Source organism: Antennarius striatus, chromosome 10 (assembly GCF_040054535.1).
Source record: "Antennarius striatus isolate MH-2024 chromosome 10, ASM4005453v1, whole genome shotgun sequence".
Classification (NCBI taxonomy): Eukaryota; Metazoa; Chordata; class Actinopteri; order Lophiiformes; family Antennariidae; genus Antennarius; species Antennarius striatus.
Genome location: NC_090785.1, coordinates 13,528,499 through 13,554,264, shown reverse-complemented (window position 1 = coordinate 13,554,264; position 25,766 = coordinate 13,528,499). Strand labels below are relative to the sequence as shown.

Here is a 25,766-nt window from a genome sequence, read left to right as displayed (position 1 = left end):
GGGAAAACACACTGCGGCTGAACACACTGAGGATTAAACACTCACACAGAAATAAAGAACCCACTTAACATTTGCATGTTGGTGTACTTGTTTTTTTATGTGTGAGAAAAGTTACTTAAGTCTGCGTGGTCACAAGTTATCATCATGCTTTATTCTCATTCAGCTTTCTTATTCAAAGAAACACTTGAATTAAATTAAAAAAGAAAAACACGCAGAGTGAACAAGTGGCTGGTGATGACTGGACTTCTAGAGCCTCTGCGCCCGTCAGAGTTGGTGCTACACGTCATCACTTGAGTTGTTTTTTGTTTTTTTCCCTTCCTTGCCAGTAGTTCAAGTGGTTAAGCTGCTGATTTGCTGGAGCGCGTTGCAAACGTTGTGCTGAGGGGCGAGGAAGCACCTGTTTCCTAAAAAGAGGTGGAGAAAACGCGTTCATGAAAACGTCCAAATGAAGCGGTTGGCACTGCCACTCGTTCAGGACGTTGGATCGCTCCAACATGACACGATAATATTATAGTTTCAGAGTCTTTTGATGCTTGAGATTTCTTTTTTTTTTTTATTATGGTTTCCATAATACAAAAAAAAAAAAAAAGTCACTCAATTATGGATTGCTTTTGTGTTGAAGTGGTTCAAGGTTTACGCATTTGTGTCTGAATAACGATGATCTCTCCTTCTACATCTATCGCATTTCCGAATACAAACTCTTGCCAGAGTTTCCTGCTCCTGGATAGGCTATGTGGGATTATCAGACAGATTCGGACCGCAATCATGAGCGCAGGATCTCCGAGAAGACACTTCTGGGGCTTGGATTTGCAGTGATCGCAGCGCGCAGACAGCGGCAGCATCAGTGGTAAAAGCTGGACTGTGGGATTGAGTGAGGAAACTGATGCGCGTAAGAAGGGATGCCAGCCAGGCGTGGCTTGTGGGTGAATATCCAATGTGAGAATGCGTTAGGAGTATGTATATAATAGAGTCTTTCCACCAGATAAACAGATATATCAAACTGATGATTGCAGCAGAGGACGATCAATAAACTTGAAAGGCGGCCTCTGCTTCGGAGCGCGCTGGAGACGCTTTGTGCGTACATGGACCGGATTCGTGTCAACTTTTCCCCCCGTCATTGAATCGCCGTAGATTTTTTTTTTTTTTAAATGCCGTCGCTTAATTTGACAGCTGTGCACACAATGGCAGAGGTCGGGAGTTTTCTGGGGACAATCGACTTGGATTTACAAAGTTTTCCTTCACTCGGGAATATTCCAGTGCCGGAGTCTCCAGTGGGCTTGAATGAGCGGCTGGGGCAGATTGAAGGGAGGTTGCAGCGGGGGTCGCCAACGGATTTCGGGCATCTCAAGGGGATCCTGAGGCGGCGGCAGCTCTACTGCAGGACCGGTTTTCAGCTGGAGATATTCCCAAATGGGACTGTGCATGGGACCAGACAGGATCACAGCCGATTTGGTGAGGAGACTTCTTTACCAATCTATTGGAATTCGTCTTAAACACAAATAATACATTGAATAAGAATAAATTTGAGTGAATTTGGGATTTAAAAAAAAGAAAAGTTAAAGAATCATCAAATTATAGTTTTTAATTTTGATATTACTGCTGTGTAAAACTCGCTTCATCCACGCTAAAAGTGGATAAAGTGAGTTTAATTATGAGGCTTTTTTCCTACCGCACGTCCCCAGTGGACGTTCGTGCGTCACCGTCACCCAGCGCGCAGGAGAGGAGAGCCACACACCTTGGTCTGGCGGTCCCCGAGGCGCATGGGAGGCAGGTGTCTCTCCCACAATGAGCACACAACTCCAGTTCTAAACATTTGGTACCATGAGTGTCAATGGGGCGAGGTGGGGAGAAGCGCACACAAATGAGGTCAGAGTGCAGAGACGAACATGTGTCCATGCAGTCATCTCACAGGTGCAGACGGGGAATAGTAAGGATTCATGGAAGGTTTTATGTTTGCTTTTTTGGCCCAAACAAGCCGGTTTACAAGAATGGGTGGTCCGCGCATTTGTTTTCTGGCTTCACTTTAAAAATGCAAGGTCTTTGTCAGAAATGGCTTTGATTAGAGGGATATAAAATACACTCTTCACCCCACATAGAGATTAGAGGGATGTTCTCTGTCATCCTCTGGCATCAGATGAGGTCTTGGAGATGGGGACCAGGTGGCGGTGAGATGGTCTCTGCCAGTCAGCACAGCCAGCTGGATCCTCTCTGACTAAGGCTCCGCATCACAACAGCCAATAGCTTTTAATTTTACCTTGTTTCCTCGCCTTTGAAGTGGATGTTCACTTTACTGTAACTTCCTGTGAGTCAGCAACCCATTAAAAACTTACCCTCATCTCAGCTTCATAAAAGTCCATTCTCAGTCTGAATATGTTACCAGTTGGGAAGTTCCAAAGACATTTGTAGACACCACAACCTTTTATGATTAACGAGTGATATATTGTCCTTGAGACCAGACTGAAAATATAAAGAAGCCAATCTGTGTCTGGTTTATTTGTCTTTTCTGCTGCAATCAGTGAAATAAACGTTATTTATTTACCTTGAAATGAGAAGAGGCTTGATGTTCTTTATAGAAATAATATTAACTTGAAAATGCAAATGATAAAATGAACAATTCAGCCAATTCAGTCGTAAAAATAAAGCTTTTGTGCCCACAGCCTACACACTTGTGCATATTTTGACTGGTCTGCTGTCAAATAAATGGAAACTGCTTGTTGCTGTGTGTCTGATGGGTTTCTGTGCATTGTGTGTGCACGCTGTGTGACCTCAGGTATCCTGGAGTTCATCAGTCTGGCGGTGGGTCTGGTCAGCATCAGAGGGGTGGACGCTGGACTCTACCTCGGCATGAATGAGAAAGGAGAGCTCTATGGGTCGGTGAGTCAAAAAAAAAGAAAGAAAGCTTATTTCACTCAGCCCCACCCTCACAGAACAGCCCAGGTTCTCATTCACAAGTTTAGGACTTGATCCACGTGACTTGCAAAACAGAAGACACTATTTTACAGCCACCGTGAAAGAAAAATGCTTTACAACATGTATCAGTCGACTTGTGCTGTCAAAAATAAGATTTCAGGAGAAATCTGAGACAGCGTTGTTATCAAGGCAGATGGGAAAAACCACAGTGAGATAAAACAAATATGAGTTTCTTTTAAAGTCTCACTCTCTGCTGCTCATCTTCATCTATGTCAATAAAATGGAACAACCAGGAAGGGATTATTTTTTATAAAAGACAAGAAACAAATAGGATCTTTTCCTTGTGAGAAGGTTTAAGAAAAAGCCAGTTTTACTGCTTCAGAGAGCAAACCAACCTCTTCATTTAGTTTTGAGACGTGCAGAAATATTTACATTTTTCCCAAAGTGGGGACAGGAACGTTTGGAGTCACTGTAGACGTGTGGTGTGGGTGAGTTCAGGGGAGATTACCTCTCGCTGCACAGCTGGACTGAAGTGTTAAATACAGAATAAATATCCGGTACTTTTCCACTGCCTGTAAACGCAGCAGGTACAGATGATTCTTTTTCATCCTGGCTGACTGTCTAACTCATGTTTGCTATCTGAAGACAGACAAACAGAGAGAGAGAAGGGGGGGGGGGGATAAAGACAATGAAGGGGAAATATGTGGGGGTTACCTGTATCAGGTGTCCCGGGGCATTACCTGAGGCCCTCTCAGGGCTCAGGCTCCTCCTGCCGCTGAACATTTGGAACAGAGGCTACTTTTAAGCTTGGCCATTATGTTGAAAGTGCAGATTTTGTTACTGCATGCTATCAGTCTGGCATCCTGGAGCTTTGACCTTAGGTGGGGGGGGGGGTGCAAAGGGAGGTGACAGTAGGAATCAGTGATTGTTGGGGTGGGGGTAATTGCACACCTGACTGAGTCACCTGACAGGCAGAGATAGCGATGTTGACGCGTCTGTCTGGGACTGAGAGGCCAGAAGGTGGGGAGGGGGGCAGGGAAGAGGTGGGGGGGGGTAACAGGTAGAACTGTCCCACGACTGCAAGACCTTGACAGGCTTTTGATCCACTGAGGTTTTTGGTGTGTGTGCGTGTGTGTGTGTGAGTGTGTGTGTGTGTGGGTGTATTGGGATGGAGCTGGCCCAGTCATGTGCCCTCTGGGCTGTGTTTACAGACAACAGCTTCACCACAGCGCTGCAGTCGAGCACAGCCTGACAGCCAATCAACAAAATTGCTGTTGGAATAAAAACTGAGACTCTTGCAGAAACACTCACTGGAACTGTAACATGTGTTATTAAAGGCAGAGATTGACTGATCTCTGTTTAGAGATGCCACGTATTCAGAGCCAAAAAGAATGCTGGTCCAAAGAAAAGATTTCCTGGAAAGGATTTTGAAGGTAGAACGGAGGATGTGTGGAACACCTTTAAAATAAGGATGTGTATTCAGCACTCAGTGATACCCTTAACTCAACTGAAGTCCGACCCTCTAGCAGAACAGTTACATGATTGACTGGTCTTGGCGGGAGAGCAGCTCTAACCCTGATGTCTCTTATTGTTCTCAGATACTCACTCAGCCAGCACACTCTCACCTGCTGAACTCACAGCCATCGCTCATGCTGCGCTGTCAGTGGAGGCTGAGGCTTTGAGAGCTGCTGTGTGTGTCCGTGTGTGTGTGTCTGTATTTGTGTGTGTGTGTGTGTGAGAGAGAGAGAGAGAGACAGACAGACAGAGAGAGAGAGAGAGAGAGAGAGAGAGTAGATTCTATGGCAGTAGATTCTTCCTGCATCACAGGGAGTGAAATAATTCTCCAAGAGGTTAGCAAGTCTGAGGAATGAGAGAGGGAGCAGAGTGAACAGCCACTCATAATGACCTTCCTCCTTTACCATAATGAGCACCTTCCTGAATTAATTTCTACTGGTTCATTTCAGCGTTCAAGTGCAGTTTTGGTTAGTTGATATAATGCATAACAAAAGAAAACTGACAAACCAGGAAGAATGGAATTCATCATCGTGTCTCAATCTCAGCAGAATTTGAAAATTTTTTCATCCTGGTTCTTGGTGCCATGTGGACGAGACTTTTGCGCGTGACTGATATGTTGTTTTCTCACTTGCAGAAGAAACTGACAGCAGAATGTGTGTTCAGGGAGCAGTTTGAAGAGAACTGGTACAACACTTATGCTTCCACTCTATACAAGCACACAGACACAGGACGCTTCTACTACGTGGCCTTAAACAAGGATGGCTCGCCGAGGGAGGGTGGCAGGACTAAAAAGCACCAGAAACTCACCCACTTCTTACCCAGACCAGTGGAGATAGAGAAGATCCCTCAGGCATACAGGGACTTATTCCAGTACAGGTGACCAGTGCTTACACTTGGGAAACTGGCTGGGGTCAGGAGAAAGAAGAAGAGAAGAGGAGAGAGGGGATGTTGTGGATATTTTGGACCTGGCACAGAACTGTTTACCCTCAGCTCCTCCTGAGGTCATATGTTTGCAACCTCAGCCAACTGCCAAGCATCTTGCAGCACTGACATAAACATTGTGAATGTTCCTGGGATGTCACTTTCTTTGCATTGGCAGAGGACTTGTGATCTTCAAGAAGAGGGAAATTGATCTCGTAAAAGCACTGCGAACATGGATGGAGGATGCTGCCCAGGAGCGGTGGGATCAGGATGATCAAATCAGGTGCCATGTTAATCCCAATAACCACTTTTTCAGAGGTCAATACATACTGGAGTGACGTGCGATGCCAAGTGGAGTCGCGGCTCTCTGTTTTGTTTTAGATTTTGACTGAGGACACAGGGAGGAGACTTTCAGGAGGTTCAAAGTATAGACAGCACTGCAGTTGTCCCGTTTGTCATGTACTACACATAGACATGGTACATGTAATAAAGGGCATATGCAGCAGTAGATGCAGAAATACACAGAATATGTGCTACCTTTAAGTGACAGGATGGAATAGTCAGGTACTAGAATGTCATGATGGGGAATAAACTGTCAACGATAAATGTGTGAGAGGAAAGTTACTGCACAGACCCAGCCGTAGGTTGTCTGGATCTCCCATACGAACAAAGTCATCAATCAAATTTTCATGAAACATCCACCAGTAGGAATTATAGGCAAAATGAACAACTAAGCTCTGGACAAAAGCACTTCTGACCATGGTTGTAAAGAATAAGTGATGGCTTTTATAAAGGTTGGTGACTTGTAATGTTCAGAGTGTCAGGAACATTATTAAAAATGCAAGTAGCTGAGGTGTACATATGGGTAATCCTATTTATGAGATGTACAATATATTTATTTTCTACATATAAAGTATAAATATAAATCTATATATTTATTTATTGCAAAGACTTTATTTTGTAATGAACTTGAAGTTACCTGGACTGTAGATTCTACTGAAATTACACACAAAAAACAAAAAATCTGCAATGAACATGACAATAAAATTGTCCTGCTATCGAGAACTCCTTGTGAGAGACTATTTTTGCTTTCATAAAAATGTGATGTACCAATTAAAACCAGATATAGAACCTGTGTGAATGTTGCATTTCTTCCTTTTTAACCCTCTTGGCACATAATGTGATGATGTCTGTCTGTCTGTCGACCATGTAAACAACTACTCAAATTCAAACATCAAAAATATTTTGGATTTGCAGTTTTTGCTTTTTCAGAAATCATCAGCATTTTAAAAAGACATTTGTCATACAAGTACCTGTACCTAAAATGTCTAATTTTTCAACTATTTATTATACCTTCATATTTTTTGCGACTCCATGACATTCTCAAAACTTTCCCATGAAAACTAAATTTTTCCCACATCATCCATAGTTTCTTCTCAGTGTGAGTTTTTAGATTGGATGACATAATTTCTTTACAAATGAATATATGAACTCAGATTTTTAGATCTGGCTTCAGAGGGCCTGGAGCAGTGGGAGTGCTGACAAACTACACCATCTTTGGGGAGATAAAGCTGAAATTCTCTGGTTTATGAGACTTTCTTTTTACACCTTCCAGGCCAATTATTCATAAACTTTTGTGAGGTCAGTAGTGAGGTCACTTCAGCGAGGTGCCTCATCCTCTGACGGCCTTTGTTTAAGATATTTTTATCCAGATAACAGAATAACGTTACAGCATGTCCAAGAAAGCTGCTGACAGCTGATCCCAGGTTATTCTCATTGGGGTGACATTTCTGGTTTTCATGCGCTCATGAACAAATCTGTCACTTAGAAATGTCCTTTGTATTTTATTGGGAAATAAAATATTTAAACATTGTTGTTGTAAGACAATGAGAATTTAAGACTTCTATTCATGATGTTCACTATTAATACATCAAATGTAACATCTAAAATTCCAATGAAGACAGCTTTTTGTCCCGACCCAAAAAATATATTAAAAAGAGCAGATTCCTCCCCAGTCTTGTGCTCCATACGATCCCATGCCAGTTTACTCTCATAAAGCCATTACCAAGCACTGTGCACAGACCCTCTCTGTCTCCGCAGGGTCTTAGTCAGCCTACATCCACCGTACAAAATCAGATTCCTTACGCAACTGGATCCTGACTCCTAATTGGCTTTGCACATCAGCGTGGATTAAAGCAGTGATTGGTTGTTCATTGTAGGGGCCTCACAGACCCCACTGTAGCGCGATCTGCAGCAGGGCTTTTCAATGGACAGAAACAGCTGCACATTGCGCAGTGAACCAGCAGGGATGTGCTGCAAACCTGGACTGGTGGTAATCTGGGGCTGAGAGGGGATGGGATCAACATTTCAACATCTGCAATAGTTGTAATGTTTCTCCACTGGCAGATATCTGTAAGCTGTGAGAGCAAGGTCCCCTGGGGGGAGGGAATGGAAAACTCAAAGACATGCAGGGGAAAACCCTGGCAGACTGAGAAATGAAAACAATACCAGGAGAGGGGAAAATAGATGAAAGATTGAGGGGAGAGTGGGACAAAAGCACTTAATGCTGTGGGTGTCAAGTTAAGCCACTCTGCACAGCGACAAACAGGGTTTGTTTAGGAGGATCGATCGCATGTTCAGTGAGGATGCTTTGCTCTGGGAACTACAGGAGGTCCATAACACTCATGTCTGTCAGCTGACTGAACTGGAGCCATGAGATGGTTAGTTTAGCTTAGCATAAATACTGGAGCTGCAAGCACAGCTGTAGAAAGGTATAATGAAAAGATTGATAAAGGAAGTGGTTAACACATTTCACACTTTCATAACGTGTTCCAGCTTGTAGGAAAAGTCTAAAAGTCATGTAGTTCATCACACAATGACTACACTGGTACCAGAAAGGTTTGTTGCCTGAGCTGGGCTAGCTGGTTATAGATTTTGCTCTTTCCTCAGCAACACTAACACTTTATGTGCTGTAGATTTATATTTATCAGGCAGTAGCATGTCAGCAATACAATTCCACCTAATCTTATAAATGACTCCTTTAATGTAAAATAAAACTGACTTCTCTCTCCTGATTTAACCTTTAGAACGTGACACATAACAGGTGCACAACGTGAATACTTTCATTTAGAAACTATTCTTCAGATCACTGAAGATCAAAACTGTTCATAGCTTTATTGCCTTCCTCAACACCAATCTGAGGTGTACAGAAAACTGGAACTGTTCCCTCAACTACTAGCCAATATTCAAATGAACCTAATACTAATATTGATATAACCCTGAAAGAATGTCTTGCGAGGTTTCACTTACATAACACAGGTGTGTAATAAAGATCTGCTAAAAACTCCGAACAGAAAGACAGGATCTCTGGATAAATTCAGTCAGAGCACAGGAATGGACTAAAACATTTCAATTCTGCAAATCACTCAACCACAGATGTTCACTCTTTTGGTCACTTTATTAAATGTTATATTAAATACTTATCAAGATAATAGCAGATCAGTCATGGCAAACCATGTTGGTGTATTTGCTATATGAACATTCTTAAAAGAGGGTCAAAAACATTTTCTACACTTATGAAATACATTTTGTGCAAACACAGGAGCCACCAATGAGAACTGGATATATTCCCCATAATAAACAGCTACACCAGTTTAAGCATTTAGAAGCAAAAAAAAAAAATGTGCCAAAGTAGAACACAGGTAGTCTGGGGGCCAGCCTGGTGAGACTACAGCATCCAGAAGGCATTTCTCACAAAGCAGAAGGCACAGCTCAGCCAAAATCCAGCGTGAAACACACATTTCAAACTTTGACAGGCAAATGAAAGGAACAGTTTTGGGCCCTTGACTCGTGGCTGAACTGATTGTGCTTTGTGAAACCCAGTCACCCTACCTTGGGATCAATGCAAGTGAAACATAAACCATGAACAGGACGCACAATGCTATGCTAGACCAACGTGTGACAATGAAATTCTTTTTAGGAAAAGGTCTTAGGGAACCGGCAGGCAGTTTTGAACAACACAAGCATTCCATTATCATGTTCAGAAACAACTAATGTAAACACTTAAGAGCATAATAGAAAAGGTACTCAACAAATCTTAAGTGTCAGATCGTTACAGAAAGAACTTTAAAGAAAAAATATTATAAGGCCTTTTTTTTTTTTCTTGTTTGTTTGTTTGTCAACTTTTCAATTACATCTCCCAAAAAGAGCAGGACTACGCAGCGCCGTGAGCCGTCTATGCTATTGGTGAAGGAATCTACTCGGGCTAAACTTCACACCAGAGACCCCCCATCACCAATGGTCCCACTCAGGTCTGGTATTTCAAACAGTATAAAAACAAAGGTGTTTAAATAATGACGCCCTTTTTTTAAGGGGAGAACAATACAATGCTTAAAAGCATTGGGGGTTGAATTCTTTTTTTTTTGTCTTTAAATACATGAAAAATGAAAATACAGAACTAAGAGTAAGGCAGTATATACAATTTGCTTCTGCTGAAATTTCAAATGGAGTCCTTTCACAGTCATTTATACATTAGTCTCCACCTTCTGTCAGTGACCTATACAAAGAAGTGAGACTCTATCCCACATGAAGACCCCGTGGACAGAGGCCTAGTCTCAAAACTACTTCATACTCTTGATTGGTGCATCAGTTTGCTTTGAGCTTGAGGTCTCAGTGCATTTTTTTTCAGGGGGCTGGACCACATGGCTGAGTGGCAATTGAGAAGGTGTCCCTCTGAACTACAGGCCCTTGGAGGGCCCCGGATGCTTGCCCATGCCCTGATGGGAGCCGAGACCGTGGAGCTGCTGGTAAAGACCCAGCAGGTCCATCTGGCTCATGCCGCTGCCTCCGATCATGCCGTTCTGAATGGCCAGCTGGTTCAGGTAGTTGGCCTGGTTGGCCAAGGCCAGCTGTTGCTCCTGCATCTTCCTGTTGGTGACCAGCTTCTGCACCACCATCATCAGCTGGAACACACACACACACACACACACACACACACACACACACACACACACACACACACACACACACAAACAGAGAAGAATGTTTTGTCATTTAGTAGACAACAATTCATAAAAGAAAAAGAGTGGCTGTGAAATAAAGGTCAAACACTAAAATCTTTCAATTGTGAAACACCTGTAAATACAGCTGGACATTCACCAGGTTCTTCTTCCACGACCCTGCCCACCTCAGCAATCTCAAGTATGCTAGCAGCAGACGTGATTTAGTGACTAAAAGTAAAACTTTTGGGAGAGCGGCACACGTGTATCGCGGAAACTCTTGCTTTCCCTTTTGGCGCCGTTGTTAACCGTTCAGACCAGCCATACGGTCCTCGTGAGCGGCGAGTCTAAGACACGACTCCAGTGGCGCCTCATTGAGGTTCTTTTCTATATTTATTTCCCGAGTCACACAAGCAGTTCTCAGAAGAAGAGGACTGACATCATGCCAGAGGTTCACAGCAGTTTCAATGTCTATATCTGCTGAATGTATCACAGGCATGAAAAAAACATTAGGAGAAAGCCAGTTCTTACCGACTGCTGCCTGGTGAGGACGTCCCTGTACACGGCCTCCCTCCGCTTGAGCTCCAGCTCCACGCTGGCTTGTCGACCCAGCGCCATGGACTGGACCTGACTCTCCGTGAGCGACGGGTTATCCTTCCACTGTGGGAAGAGAGGAAAGCTCGTTCTGAAAGAGGCGCTCCACCAGCATCACGTCTACTACGAAAGATGACTCTATCAAGAACACTTTTGGAGGCTGGACACTCACCACTCTGGCGATGGTATCTTCCAGCGGCTCTCGTGGTAAAGCCTTTAACGCGTTTGTCGCGTCAATGACTTTCTGTCGTCCCTGGTTTATAAGGTCCTGAACACAAGAATGACAAAACAGGAAACAATGAGCTTTTCTCATTTTTGATATACTGGCAGAGTATTTCCTGGCAAATAGCAGCTCTGTCTTTGAGAAAAGTCTAGTTTGCTAACATATAAGGTTAACATTTATATTTTAGAATAGTGTATTTATATTCTGTTTTTCACTTCTGCTCTCATTTCATTACACGCAACAGACAGCTATGCATCGTAACTGGAGTCCTTGTAGATGCGCCTTTAAGTCTGTTTGTTTTCATACATATAAAAAAAACCCTGAACCATCTTATTAAAATATAGCTTTCACTTTTTAAAAAAAAACGTAAAAGGATTTTGAAGGGGACAGTAGACTATTTTAACCAAAATCATTGATAACATCAATATTAGCAGTCATTTGGTAATGACCAGAAGAGCGGGGCATGGTTACAGTCTGTCTACACGGATTCTCCATTCCAACACTGAGTGAAGCCCCCACGTCTCCCTGTGGAGCCCCCGTCCTCTCAGTCATACGTGTCTCCACGTATAAATAGCTGCTGCCCCAGACGGTGAGCATTACCAACACTCTGGTGGAGGAGCGGTGCAGGCATGTCAGCTACAAGACCGCTGTCACAATTAGGAGTGGGGTCTGGAGAATGTGAGGCGCCGTGCTGTGGGGGAAGAGGGGGGGGGATAAGGGGGGGCATGTGGAGCTCATTACATACCTCCAGCTGTTGGTTGGTCATGGTGGCCAAAGCGGCCATGTTCATGGGGAAGAAGCCGGAGGAGCCCATGTCCATCTGAGCGTATGATGACTGGTAGTTGGTCCTCATGGACAGACCCTGAGAGACAGGAGGCGTCCAGAAGAAGGTGTTAATACACAATGGACAACACGACACTCTCTAGTCAGTCAATAATCCTGTCCAATTTTTAAACTCCTTAACTTCATTATTCCAGTACGTCCCTCAAAAGTGTGTGTTTGTATGTGTGAGTCGTGAGAGAGACAGACAGAGAGAAAGAGGGAGATCGAGTAAACAGTCTCATCCCAGTAAAGGCCAGGAGGATGGTGATGTTTGTGTGTAATTGAGCATCTGCTGCAGATGGCTTTCTTGTGCCCTGTAATCTGGCCATCCGGTATGTCGAGGGAGGGAGGGAGGGTGTGTGTGTGTGTGTGTGTGTGTGTGTGTGTGCGTGCATGTGTGTGTTGGGGGCCAGTGGGGTCTCTGAAGCTGGTTACAGACAGGTGTGCAGGATTTAACAGTACAAAACCTCAAAATAACCACAACACACTCGCATAAATGAGTTAAAAAGAAGCGACTAGGAGTTCAGCTCCATCCTCAGACGTTCTGCAGACAGAAAGTCACACAATCCAGACTTCACTTCATCTCATTTCCAACGTCACCGTGTCTGAAATCTAAATTTATTAGATGAGCGCGCTTCACTCTGTACCAAGTTGAAGTTTTCCCAGTGAGAACGAAGGCCAGTTGGGTTTGAAGGCCTGATCTGTTTCTCAGTTTTTTTCCATTTCCTGAGCTGAAAATCTGATATTCATGCACACAGCCAACTCTAAAGTTGTGAGGACATTAGGAGGTAAGGTTACTCTACAGTCTCTCATACACAGCTTATCATTTACAAAGTGATGCTAAACAGCCTAGCGTGGCAGCTCGGGGTTCATAAGTGTATGATTTCAGATTTCAGTGATACGAGTGGATCTGAAAAGCTCACGTTGGACGCCGGCGCCACTGTTCCCTGTGAATGAGAACCCTCTGTTCTCATAACTCACTGTCTGCCATTGACTTCTTTAGACATCGATTCAAATCTGAACATTCACTGCCATTGACGTCTATAAACAGGACGATATGGCAGAGCTCCCCCATCAACATCACACTCCTACAGCAGTGTGTGTGTGTGTGTGTGTGTGTGTGTGTGTGTGTGTATGTGTGAACTGAGCCCGTGTAGGTGGCAGTAGTCTTGCGTTTGGACAAGTGATAAGGTAATTTACATGAGAATAAGACAGTAAGAGACGGCGAAGATGATCGCGTAGATGTTGAACATAGTTATATATATTTGCAAATAAATTATTTTGCCATCAAACGCCTACTTTTCAGAGTTGATTTATAGAAGTAAACAACTGTTGACCTGGTTGAAGTGTCACTCAAGCTAAAAAAAATTAGCATTAAAGTCACTGTCCTGCTTGATATACCACGGTGTTTTTTACGGCTTTGGTCAAGAACAAGTCTATTTTCCTAAAACCAACCTATGTTCTCCTGCCGATAATTAAAGAACGCAAGAGGCTAGAAACAAAATGTTTTCCTGATGAATGCAGAGAGTCTACACTTTGATAGTTTCAAGTATATAGTCCTAGAACTCAATATTCTGTGGGCCTTCAAAAATCAGTCAAAATGCTCCAAAATGCTGACAGTATGGGGAACTGTGCTCTGGCAATGGCTGGCAGCCAATGAGTTAAAAAGCAGAGGAGCGCTGAGGGAAAAGCTCCTGAAGGCATGCAGAGGAGTGCAGGGGAGGGAAATGTAATCAGTGTGAATTAGAATCCAGGATTAAGTTAAGAAAGAGAAACCTGCTCCTAGAACATTAATCCTCATGTTTATGATGCAGAACCATTCAATGTCTGATATTAAAGTATTTTCCACACTATATGGTGCACCTAAAAGTCTTTATTTTCTCAAAAACCGACAGTGCACCTTATAATCCAGTGCGCCTTATATATATGAAAACAGTTTTAAAATAGGCCATTCATTGGGTTCTCAACTTTCAGCTGTAACCTCAATCCAGTGCGCCTTATGTGTGATTTTTTATTTGTTTATTTATTCTTTGGGGAGACAGGGTCATTCATTGGGGGTGTGCCTTATAATCTAGTGTGCCTTTGAGTGTGGAAAATACTGTACTGCTGATAAAATGACTGATAAGTACTCAGTCAACTAAGTAGTTGTGTACTAATTTCCCACAATTAACCTAATGATAAGAGTTCAGGACATGACAAGAGAATAAAAGAGAAGACTGTCTCCAATACTAACTGCAGGTTAGTCGCCTGATTGAAGGCCAAAATAATCACCACATTAATGGTGAGTGTGAAAGCGACTAACTGAAGTCACCAGATGTTAGTGACTTTAGAATGATGGAGGTCAAGAAGCCGCTTGATTCACTGGTAGATCATTTCGTTGATCCACCGGTGTTAAGCACGTGTGTGTCAGTGTGAGTGCTTTCATTGTCCTTGCTTACCTTCTTCTCCGCTTCATACTCTGCCCAAGCAGCCTTCCTGTCTTCCTCGCTCAGAGCCTCCTCCTCCTTGTGGTCCAGCAGGGAGTCGTGTTCATGGTAACACACGATCTGGTCCTTATTGTTCTGAAGCATCTCAGCTAAGAAAGGATCCTAGGGCAGAGAAGACAACCAGATGTAAAGGGCGAAAGGGGCGTTAAAGCCATCACGGGTTCTGGTGGAGATGACAGAGGTCGCAAGGACCTCTTCAGTAACAACATCACATTATATTCAGAATGGAGGTACAAATTCTTTTAGAAAAAAAATGAAATAAGTCTACAAAAGATCATTAAACTGTTTTACGGTTGCTGATCGCTGACGGTGAGGCACCGATGTAACTAAGTTACTGCAGCTAGGATAGAATGAAGCAACACCTGTGACCCGAAGAACCGAAAAGTGTGTGTAGACGAGGTAATTACGGTTGTCTCGTCTCCAAGAAGATGGACAGATGGATAATGAACAATAACACTGATTCAAGGTGCTAGCACTAACCCGAGTCTGGGACAGAATATCTGCAGTGAATTAAAGCACTGCTTTAGTTTGAACAGCGACACAATCTTGATTCTAGAGTCTGGAGCTACAAATTCTGCATTAACTTTATAAATAGTCTACAGCAAATTGTTTAAGTGGCAAACAAGACAACTAAATCCGCCAGACCTAAAAAAAAAACCCCACACACAACAGTTGTGACAAGGGAGAAAATTCCTGAATTTACCTATAACAGAAAACTCAAAACAGACGGACATGAATAAATGATGCTTTTTTTTGGGGGGGGGGGGGGGGGGACTGATTGCCATGGCTACATTGTTATTGAAAACAATACCTGAGTAAAATTAAGAGAGCTGGACCAGGCTCTCCTCACAACATGGTTTAAATTACTCTCTCAGCAGCACGTTTGCTTTTCTTTGTCTTTACTTCACTTTATATTAAACTGGAACTTTGCAATCTGGAAATAATGTCATACAGAAGTTGCATCATTAACCTCCACAAGAGCCTGTTCACACGGTGGGGGCTCTGGTCCCCTCCCCTGACTCACTTTGAACAGTGACAAAGAGTGTGGGGTTGCAAATAAAATTAATCATAGTTGTCACCAGCATTATGTCAGAAAAAAAGGGCAAAACAGAAAAGACCAAACAACGAAATTAAGCATTGATTGCAGACATTGTATTGAATAAACACAAAATAAACACCAGACCAGATGCAGTGAAACTGGATACCTAAAAAGGAGGAGAAATGGACTGCAAGAAAACTGCCCAACCTATTTTTAGGCCTTCCAACCATGGAGAGTGACAAATAAGGTGGTTAAAACAGGTAGGAGCAGACTGGCCAGCGGGTTTCACAAACATCAACCTCCAACACTTGTGCCCTGAACGGGATCGTGCTTCTCATTGACACATGTTTATGATTCCCAGCCATCACACTTAATCAGGACAAAACCAGGCCACCCCCGAACAAGCAGCTATTTTGAAGCGGTGGCAGAGCCAGAGGTTCAGCTGCTGCTCGGCTCTCTAATGAGGACACACAAGTACAGAAGGACCTGTCGGTCCAAGTAGCATAAAAGGCAAATATTGTGGTTTATTCTGATATTCGGGAGCGTGGGGAAATAAAGGTCACAGGTAGGTTACCTGACTTTAGTTGTAAGGGGTGCACAGCTGTGGAACTACATGTCTGGGCATCTGAGGCAGGCCAGCAGGCATCTTATATAAGATTTTATCTCTACAAATCATTTGAACAATTTATTTTGTTTGACTCAACCAGATATGAACTCAGCTGACTGATCACATCTCTGATCTGTTCTTCTGTCTGGACCAGAGGGATGGAAGCTGCTCCTCATTTAGAAGACTTAAGCTAACAAAAACAGAACTCGACCACAAGGGATTGGGAATTAACATGGTTTGAAACTGTCAAGGGAGTTTCTGTAATACTTTGAACATCTTGCATTTCTTTCTTAAATTAAGTAAGCAGGCTCAGCTATTCAATTTACTAAATTGACAACAACTGAACAAGAGATTCATTCTGGGTTCTTTTGCTTAAATATAAGCATTGAATTTTACAAAAAACATTCATGTCGATCAACTCATCTAAAAAAGTCCTGAATCTAGATTGTTTTAAATATCTCTGCAGTATCTGAATTTTATTGCAGTTAATGATAAAAGTTAAAGTCATCTGTGGGGGGAAAAGCTGCCATCTGCTGAGAGAATCAAACGTGTGGGCAAGTCTCACTTAAAACCATGAAGAAGAATCCTATTGATCTAGTAAGGGGTGAGTCGGGGGCTAAGAGACGGCGCCTCAGATGCTGGAAGGGCAGATGCCCAGACAGAAAGAGGTTCATCACCCCGCTAGACTTCTGCATTCTGAGGAAAGAACAATTGAGTTTTACAACAGGGTGATATCTACAGAAGAACTTCAGTGTGTGTGTTCAGATGTAAAAAGAAGATGGTTGTCTTCATCCTTTAAACGCAGCTGGAAATGTTGGTCACATTCAAACAGAAAGATCCCATTCTGACAGTCCTCGCTGTCAGAATAGGAGTATAAACTCAACAGAAATACTATCAATAAGGGTCAGATTGGGTCAGTTTATCTGCTGTCTTTATTCTAAACAGCAAAGGTATCAGCAGAGAAAGAAAACTTGACATACTCATCACACAGGACACCCAATAATAATTAAACCTACCGGTACTTTTGTTGGAAACCTTTTTCCATTTCTTTACATCGAAGGAAAAATGTATTTCATTCTTAACCCAAATTCTGGTCCATACATATATTGTGAAAATAGAAGACTTGCCAGCAGTTCATTAAAAAATGTTGAGCAACTTTTTTTTCTTTTTTTCTAATAACTCCACAGCTTGGAATTAGGATGTTTAAACTTGGGAGCCTTGGAGCTGGGCCTCACGTAGATTTTATAGCTTGGCATGAGCCCCAACTCATACCTTACCAATAGACCTTATGTGGCACTGAACTATAAAAGGTCTGATGCTATTAAACACCCACTAGGATGTATCAATGCAGGATGTTTGGTCACATTATCAGATATTCTCTCAAGCTGAGAACATTATCATCCATGTTAACCCTACTTCCTGTACCTAAACCACCAGTTTTGTCCTAATTGCTAAGGCACGCTTCTATAATTACGGTTCTTTTCTTTTTTTTGTGATTGCCACTGTAATAGAACATTTATTAACATTATAGCTCCACAGAGGAGGAATTTATGTAAATCAGTGGTCAAAGACTGGTTGGAAATATGCTTTGGGGATTTGAACAATAAAGAAAGGAGTAAAGATCTTCCACTTTTCACCAGTCCCTTACAAGTTTCTCGCTCACTCCTTTCTTTCGGTTGCCCCATTATCCTTTTCAGCTGCATATTTCACTACTTGCAGCTTGTCTGCAGAATGGGATTTTCTTTTTGGAGCATATGTTCAGTTTTTCTCAATTGTCTTTATAAGTTGATGCTTAAATTTTTAACTGTCAGTGGTACAGGAGTAATAGGAGATACTGGCACACAGTCCTTGAGTGTCTTCTCACAGCTGTCAGTGTGAAATTAACAAATATGTGAAATTATATATTTTGATATTTAAGTCGCACCTGAGTATAAGTCACAGGACTGGGAAAACCATGAAAAAAATGTGACTTATAGTCCAGAAAATACGATACTTCCTTCACTCATGCAGGGGTTTATTGAATATTTTTCAAAGTGACTGGCTGAGAGAAACGGTTTGTGATGCACAGGTGCATTAACCACAGCAACAGGGGGTGGGGGGGGTGGGGTACCCCAACAGGAGGAATGTGAGGGGCTGAGATATTTGTCATACCTAAACAGGCAGTCAAAACTCTGCTCCAGCTGCACACAAGTGGTACACATATCTCTACTGGCCTGCTCCAAACAGGGTCTCTGCCAAAATCCTCTCCGCTGTGGGGGCTAGGCTTAAAATCAGGAAGCCTTTCCCACCCACAGCACCACACTTTACACCCTTTGGGGGTCTGCACAGGTACGAACTAAGGAACTGAAGGTAGCGCATTTTGTGCTGTGCCCTTAGTGAAAAAGCAGCACATACTAACTATCACTGCTCTCCGCTGACTGTTCCTATCATTAGCGTTCTCTCCACCTGCAACGAGACAGGCTCAGGCATGTTTTCTGAAAGTTGGTAAAAAGGATTCTGGAAAAATGAGAAAACCACTTACCCAAGTCTATGACGGTGGGTAAGCAGAAGCAGAAGAAAATGATTTTGGGCAACTCATCATAAAGTAACCCTCAGTTGAGATCTACTGAACGTTACTGAAGGGGGGTGGGTGGGGGGTCTTTTAAGCTCAAATTTAATTCTTACCTCTAATGAGACAAACGTGGTGTGGGTTATTGCCTCTCTCTATGTTGTGGCCAAACTGCAGCCTCCTACTTCCTGTCAGTGTACCTGAAAGAGCCTAATGACCGACCGCGGCCATCGCCTGCTGAGAGCACGTACAGTGAGACACGCCCACAGGCTGCAGCTTGACCAACAACGTGAAGCCAAGCAATGCCCTAAAAGAATGTCTCAAAAAAAAACAAACCCTAAATGCCATGTTCACTCGTCATGGTGCATGTAGACGCATGTTGGATTGAAGAGATGTGTGTGATGTAGATGAAATAGTGGAGGGCTTCTTAGGATGGGTAGGTTAGTGAGTAAAAATCTCATGTCTGAGATCTTCTTTGTCATTAGGGGGAAGCACGCCAGCTTCTTTTGTCTCCAATTAGTATTTCTGAGGAGCACAGAGCCTACTTTAACAGAGGGGTTTAAATAATAACCCTTCATCAGGCAGGGGAGACCAGGGGGAGAAGAAAAACAACTTTATTGAGCTTGCTTTGAACATTCAGAGACAGAGTGAAGAGTTGGGGCAACAGATGGTCACAATGAAGGCAAGGAAAGGATGGGGTGGGATAAGAGTGTGTGTGACCAAGACTTCAGCGTGGACTCAGTGAGGAAAGTAGAAATAAAATGAGGAATACAAGATGGCATGGAAGCATCCACGGACAGATTTAGGCAGGTAAAGGACACTGAAGGGGAGTGACCCCCATCAGGTGGAGGTGGGTGTCAGTGTTGTAATGTCTGGACTATTGAGTGAACTTCAATATTACCTCAATAAATTTTGAAAGAAAAACTTCTTGCATATACTGTGTAGACCGCACCTGTCCAGGTAGGTGTTGTAACATGAGATGAGATCTAAAAAAAAACGTAATTACCGTTCTCGTTCAAACAGGGCCTTTAACAGGGCAGGAAAACAACGCTGCCCTCTCCGACGCGTCTCCATCAGTCCACTGATGACAAGCGTACATGAACCAGCTATATTTCAAACTTAGACAGATTGATTGCTTTAACTTAAAATCTTTACCACATGCCTTTCTTTGCATGTTTTCAATCATTTGCACTAAGTGCAAAATGTCATTTGAAAACACAATCAAACTGCAGTAGCATCTTCCTCACCGTGTTATCTTTTCCACCTCTCTCGCACTTGTGCTTCTTCATAGAGCGCTTGCTGGAGACCATTAGCCCATAAACTGTATATCTGTAGATTAACTGCATTGTTGTTTATGCCGCAGGGTTCAAAGCGTGTGAAATAAATATGTAACTTCATTTAATGTGAAGACATATGGCAGACTGACGAGGCAGCAAATGAAGAAGATTTCTAAAGATAATTCACAGACGTTTAGGAGACCCCTCACCAAACAAACTTGTGAACAGCATAAATAAATGGAGGAAGTGGTTCTACAACAGTAATGTTTCCTACTCCACTCATAAGAAAAGTAAATTAGCACAAAAAAACATTTTTTCTTGAGATATGATTACAGCATGGGACAACTGGTTCTTTGATGATTCACAGCCAACAGGAGTGTTTGTAGTCGTGTCAGACAGTTCTATGCCTTTCGTTGGTCCACCACTCTATCCGTCTCATGCACTCAAAAGCTGCTTCAAGCTGGAGGGAATTTGCACTTGTTCTAACTGTTCTTCTCTTTAACAGATGTAGACACTGATACTTCAACTCAGCTTTCCAAATATTAACATCAATCGTAACCAGGTTTAAAGGCTATGTGCCCTCTGTGGTTGAGAAAACCGCGCTTCTCAGCCTGGCCAGTTGAGGAGAATATTTAGAAAATGTCCTCAAATCATTTTCTATCTATCCAGAAGATTGTTGGCTGAAAGTCACAGAGGGTGTCTGACTCATCTTCAAATCATTCCAGATGGCAAATTCCTTCCATAATACTCCAAGTCCTGCCGCCACATCACAGTTAACCCCCCCCCCCGGCCAATACAGGTCAGCTAGTAAAGAACTTTTCAGTCTATTTAACGCAGTGTCACATAAATGTCACTGGGTTAATTAAAGATGGTGCAACTCGTCCCAGGCTCGGAGAACACATCTTTCCTCTTCACATCCACAGGTTTGCCCTGCTGTACTCTAACTAGACTGGCTTAGAGGAACATAGAAGGTGAGGAGAGTGCAGGCTGCAGCGCTCCTACCTGTTAACACCCATGAAGGGAACAGGGATGAAGAACTTTTGAAAGTGGAAATGGAAAACAGATTTTTTTATCAACAAGCACTCAAGGGCCTCTGGCCTGTCCAGTTAAAAAGGAAAGAGGGTGGGATATGTGGTCTTTTTTTTTTCATTCTGTTTACTAAAACAACTACAGCAACGAGGTAAAAACCACTCAAGATGATCTGAATAAACCCAGAGACTGTAAAAACAAAATGAGTGGGAAAAGAGTGGAGTAATTCAAAGAACAGAGAAGGAATGGCTGACGAAAAAAGAGTGCTGGTTTATAACTGGGCAGCAGCAGTGTTGCAATGAGAAGACTATTTAGTAAATAGCAGTAAACAGACAAATCTGTGCAGCTGTGCTGGGTTGGATGGCCCATCTAAGGGCTATGTGTTCTTATTAAACCCCAGGGGGCTCAAATCGTGACACGGCACCTGCATTAAAGAGTGAAAAGGCAATTGCGAGACTATGAAAAGAAACAAGAAGAAGTAGAAAGATCCCAGAAAAGCCAAGCAGGATACAAGCTGGAATTAAGTTTAAATAACAGTTTATCGCAAAACTGTTAAACTTCAAAAGAAAGCAAACACTACTCATGCACGACTGGAAAAACAAGTGGCATTCTGAGCCATGTTTGCCGAGTGAGAGAGTCTATTCTACTACTGTTAATGTGTTTCAGCCTGTTTTCCTCAGTTCCTCTGGGGATCAGTCAAAGGTCAACGATAAAACCTCATTAAGTTTAACCAAATCCAATACCAATAGTATGCACCGTTTACAAAAAAAAATATGCTTGGTCATAAACAACAGCATATCACACCACTTTAAGTACAAACACGGCAAACATAAAGACGTAAATTTCTACCTTAGGAAGCAAGGGTGTAGCTTTCTTGCTCTTCTTCCCTGAGGGATCGTCCAGCATGTCCGGCTCAAAGGTGTAGAGCTCCGACAGCTCGTTGGTTGTAAAGTGCCTTTCAATCTGCTGCTGGTCCACCACTCGGAATGACAGAGACTGTTTGGTTACCTGGCGGTCATAAATCTTCTCCTCCATTGTCCCCTGGAAGAAGAGAGAGAATTAGAAGTCATTTAACATGAAAAGGACAATGGATTTGCTGAAAAATAGGAGTACAGTCATTTCTGCACTATAAGGCGCACCTTCAATGAACGGCCTAAATCAAAACTTTTTTTTATATATTACGCACACTGGATTATTAGGCGTATCTGGTTTTACAGCATACTCAGTGAATGGCCTATTTTAAAACCATTTTCACATACAGTGGTACCTCTAATTAAAATTAATTGGTTCTGCAAGAAATTTCTTAAGTAGAGACGCGTTTTCCATGCAAATGCCCTAATCCGTTCCAAGCCCCCCAAAATTCAGACATTAATATTTTATAAAGTATAAAAATGCATCAAAACATGTAACAAATACATGTTACAATTAGATTATTACACAATAAATGAGAGCTGTGCATAACGTAAAAAACCAAGAATAGGGTAAAGAATAATAATGACGGTAATTTACCTTTTAACTGCTGTCCTCATTGTTTTTTGCCCTCTTTGGTTCATGTGCTCTTGCCTCACTATGCTGAACAACAGACTGAATTCCAGTCCTCCTTTTGAACTTCTCCAATCACCCATGTGACGCCTTAAACTCCTTAAACTTCCTTTCGTTTTAATAATATGGCGATTGTAGATGCATTACGGCCATATTGTTTGGCAAGATCAACCGAACGCATCCCCATCTCATGCTTTTCTATGACCTCTTGCTTTGTTTGTACGGACAAAAAAACTCTTTTCTTGGTCTTTTCTTTTCCTCTTTCCTCCGTCACTTTCTTGGGGTCCATAGCGAATACTCTAAAAGTTAATATATTTACGGAAAACTATCAGAACACATCATGTGTCGAGGGCGGAATGACGAGGACGATCTAGCTACACACAGAGGTCCCTCTTAGCCAATGGGATGCCAGGATGCTAGGTAATAGCCAATGGCAGAGCAGCTATGAGAATGTTGCGTTCAGGAACCTGTGGGAGCTGTGAGTAGCAGCCCATACTGTGTTTTCATCTGTCGTAACTCGAAATTTCTTTCGTAACCAGAGGCAATTTTTTCCTGTTGAGGCGTTTTGTAAGTAGAAAATTTCGTACGCAGAGACATTTGTAAGTAGAGGTACCACTTTATAAGGCGCACTGGATTATAAGGCGCACTGTCGGTTTTTGAGAAAATTAAAGGCTTTTAGGTGCGCCTTATAGTATGCTAAAAATACAGTCTGACCTAAGTGGAGTCATGACCACCAAGCAGACACCAATCACAGCATAGAAACAACACAGCTTTCACCATCGTACCTGGGCCAGAAACCTGTACACATAGACTGTCTTGAATTGGCCAAAGCGGTAGACCCTGAATATACTCTGGACATCGTAGGAGGGGTTCCAGGAGGCATCAAAAATGATGACCCTGTTGGCGGCCACCAGGTTGATGCCAAGAGAGCCGGCTCGTGTTGAAATGAGGAACAGCCGGCCTCTGGAAATGGGTACATGAGTGGGAGAGGAGAGAGGGGTTAGCTCATGGATATGAATTCTGGAATAGTTTTTATTTTTAGGCTTCAGCAGTGAAAATGTGACGTTGAAAATAAATATTACCTTGTGTTGCTGGTGTCGTTAAACTCTTCAGCCCACTTTTTTCTGGTGGTGGCGTTGGTAGAGCCATCCAGGCGATAGTAGTCAATGTTCCTGAACCACTTGCCGTCACCTACACATATTTGACAGTTTAATAATCTGTTATGACTCTTTAACATCCGCCAAACCTTCAAAATCACATGTCACCATAAACAAGGCCTTTCCCCTGTCACCAAGAAGATAGATGGTTGTGTTGGTTAGAAGCCAGTCATGTTTAGCCTTCAAGATGGCACCCCCCCAACCTCCCACTACCCACTAGCCTTCACGACCAACAATTCAGTATGTTTCCAATTACGGCACTGTGATCTTTTCATTACAAATTACAAACCCTTGAGCAAACATTTTTTTTTGTGGAATAAAAAGTCAAGGTCTAATCATTTTCGAAATGAAAGTAAAAACAGCTGCTGAATTTTAATTCGGAACATGACCTTACACCAGCGGTGCCGTGCACATGTGCGTCTGCGTGTGTTTAAGGGTAATAAGCACATCAGTGTGTACAAGAATACATGATGCATGTGGGAAGTCTTAGAAGTCGAACCCTACATCTCCTCAGAAAATACTTCATTGGATGGAGTTGTTATTGTTACATCTGTCTACAGCTCGTTTCCTTCAAAAAAGTTCCACCTTATGTTGTTAACCATACAAAAAGCTTAATATGGTGAAAACTCGATGAATAAATAAAAGACCACACCTTTGTATGGAGAAACTTTGTCATCATCCTCGGCTCTGGAAGAAAGCTCCAAGAAATCCTCGATCAGGTCCAGAGAGATGAGAGATTGACTGAACACCAACCTGAGAACAGCAGATACATCAGAGTCATGACAGCACAGCTAGTCTCACTCAAGCCCCTTTAGCACAGACTCTCCCCTCATTCTGCCCAGTTGTTCAGTATGAACACAATGAAACCACCATAAAGGGGGTTCTGTCAGAAGGCAGTAACAGTGCTCAAATCAGGTGTCTGCATGAATACAAGGCAGTGGGACAGGACAGCGGTGTGACATTTCAATAACGAATAATTTGTGTGGACCACAACAAGAAGCTTTAAAAGTAGGTAGGATTAACTAAATGAAGAAAATCCAGTGAGAAAAAAAACTCTTTACATTGGGGAAACAGAGCCTCACCCTCCTAAGAGAGGATGAGATAAATAACATGTCAACAGAAGTCACTGTTTTCCATGTTACTTCATTGTATATGTCTCGCTAAACACAAACTCTTATAGATCACAGCTTCTTGCTGCTTCTTGCTGGTTTTCAGTGTAAAGAAGTTTCATTCTCTTTGTAACAATGACTTGTGATTAACACAAACAACTGTCAGTCACACCAAAGACCAAGGCTTTATTTTCACAACCAGGAAAGAGACACTTACACTTTGTCTTCTACTTCCTCTGCCATGCGCAGGATCTCAAAGAGAAGCATCATCTTTCCAGAATGCTCCAAGATCTCGGCATCAGCTTCAGTAACAAACTCCCTGTGCCAGTCAGCGGTGGGACTTCCTGGCGTGGAGCTGACGGGGGGAGGAGCTGATCGAAAAATGAAAAGGTTACACTTCGTGCAGTCGGTACGGTCTGCATCACAGACAGTTTCAGCAGGAGGCCTTTTTCTGCCACGTTACTCAGATGTTAGCTGTCAACAGATCTACAATTGGTGCTCTGAACACCACTCAACAACAATAATTGTAGAATGTTGGGTCAAATCAACATGATAATAATGATAATATGTTTAATGCTGTATCTCTCATCAACTTAACTGATTTGTGTGGCTTTGTGCTTCTGCTCATCCACAAACAAGCACAGGGTGAGCTTCACACATTGAACACAATTTTCTAGGACACAACCTCTGGACTGAGCACAAAGCTACAGCCGCGTGGACTCAGCAGTGATCCACACAGAAAGGAGTTTTTTTGTATGACCGTGCTCACGTTGTTATGAAGTAAAGGATGCTTTGCATAAAAAAAATAATACATGGCTCATCAACAACTTGTCAGTTGATGCTATTTAATGAGAAAAAAAGTCATCTGTTTGGCCAGGAGCCAGCAATTGTGAGAAGTTCTGAATGTATGGGTGAGTAAAAGCACAAAAATCGACATCTCCCCCTACATGTAGATCTGTCTCCTCTGACTGCCAGAAAAGCCCCCACGTG

General features: G+C 42.6%; 2 protein-coding genes across 3 annotated transcripts in view; one reads left to right on the top strand and one right to left on the bottom strand.

Annotated features, from left to right (window-relative positions):
- Positions 1-327: 327 nt before the first annotated feature.
- On the top strand, positions 328-6,473 carry fgf16 (fibroblast growth factor 16). Its single transcript, XM_068325550.1, has 3 exons — positions 328-1,452; positions 2,771-2,874; positions 5,060-6,473. The coding sequence occupies exons 1-3, from the start codon at positions 1,149-1,151 to the stop codon at positions 5,303-5,305; spliced, it is 654 nt and encodes a 217-aa protein (XP_068181651.1). The 5' UTR covers positions 328-1,148; the 3' UTR covers positions 5,306-6,473.
- A 2,296-nt stretch (positions 6,474-8,769) lies between these two features.
- Positions 8,770-25,766, bottom strand: part of atrx (ATRX chromatin remodeler) — a 32,576-nt gene continuing 15,579 nt past the window's right edge. For both annotated transcript variants that reach the window (XM_068325252.1, XM_068325253.1), the window contains exons 25-34: positions 24,994-25,147; positions 24,320-24,420; positions 23,593-23,701; positions 23,296-23,473; positions 21,818-22,009; positions 14,421-14,570; positions 11,906-12,022; positions 11,110-11,205; positions 10,875-11,003; positions 8,770-10,307 (exon numbers count right to left, since the gene is read on the bottom strand). In XM_068325252.1, the coding sequence (XP_068181353.1) occupies positions 10,083-10,307; positions 10,875-11,003; positions 11,110-11,205; positions 11,906-12,022; positions 14,421-14,570; positions 21,818-22,009; positions 23,296-23,473; positions 23,593-23,701; positions 24,320-24,420; positions 24,994-25,147 (1,451 nt within the window). In that variant the 3' untranslated portion in view covers positions 8,770-10,082. The remainder of the gene's footprint in view (positions 10,308-10,874; positions 11,004-11,109; positions 11,206-11,905; positions 12,023-14,420; positions 14,571-21,817; positions 22,010-23,295; positions 23,474-23,592; positions 23,702-24,319; positions 24,421-24,993; positions 25,148-25,766) is intronic.

What these genes read in the sequence shown, in the direction of transcription:
- fgf16 (XM_068325550.1), top strand. Translation starts at nt 1,149, where the DNA reads ATGCCGTCGCTTAATTTGACAGCTGTGCACACAATGGCAGAGGTCGGG. An exon ending in ACAGGATCACAGCCGATTTG is followed by an intron (nt 1,453 to 2,770) that starts GTGAGGAGACTT and finishes GTGTGACCTCAG; the next exon opens with GTATCCTGGAGTTCATCAGT. An exon ending in AAGGAGAGCTCTATGGGTCG is followed by an intron (nt 2,875 to 5,059) that starts GTGAGTCAAAAA and finishes TCTCACTTGCAG; the next exon opens with AAGAAACTGACAGCAGAATG.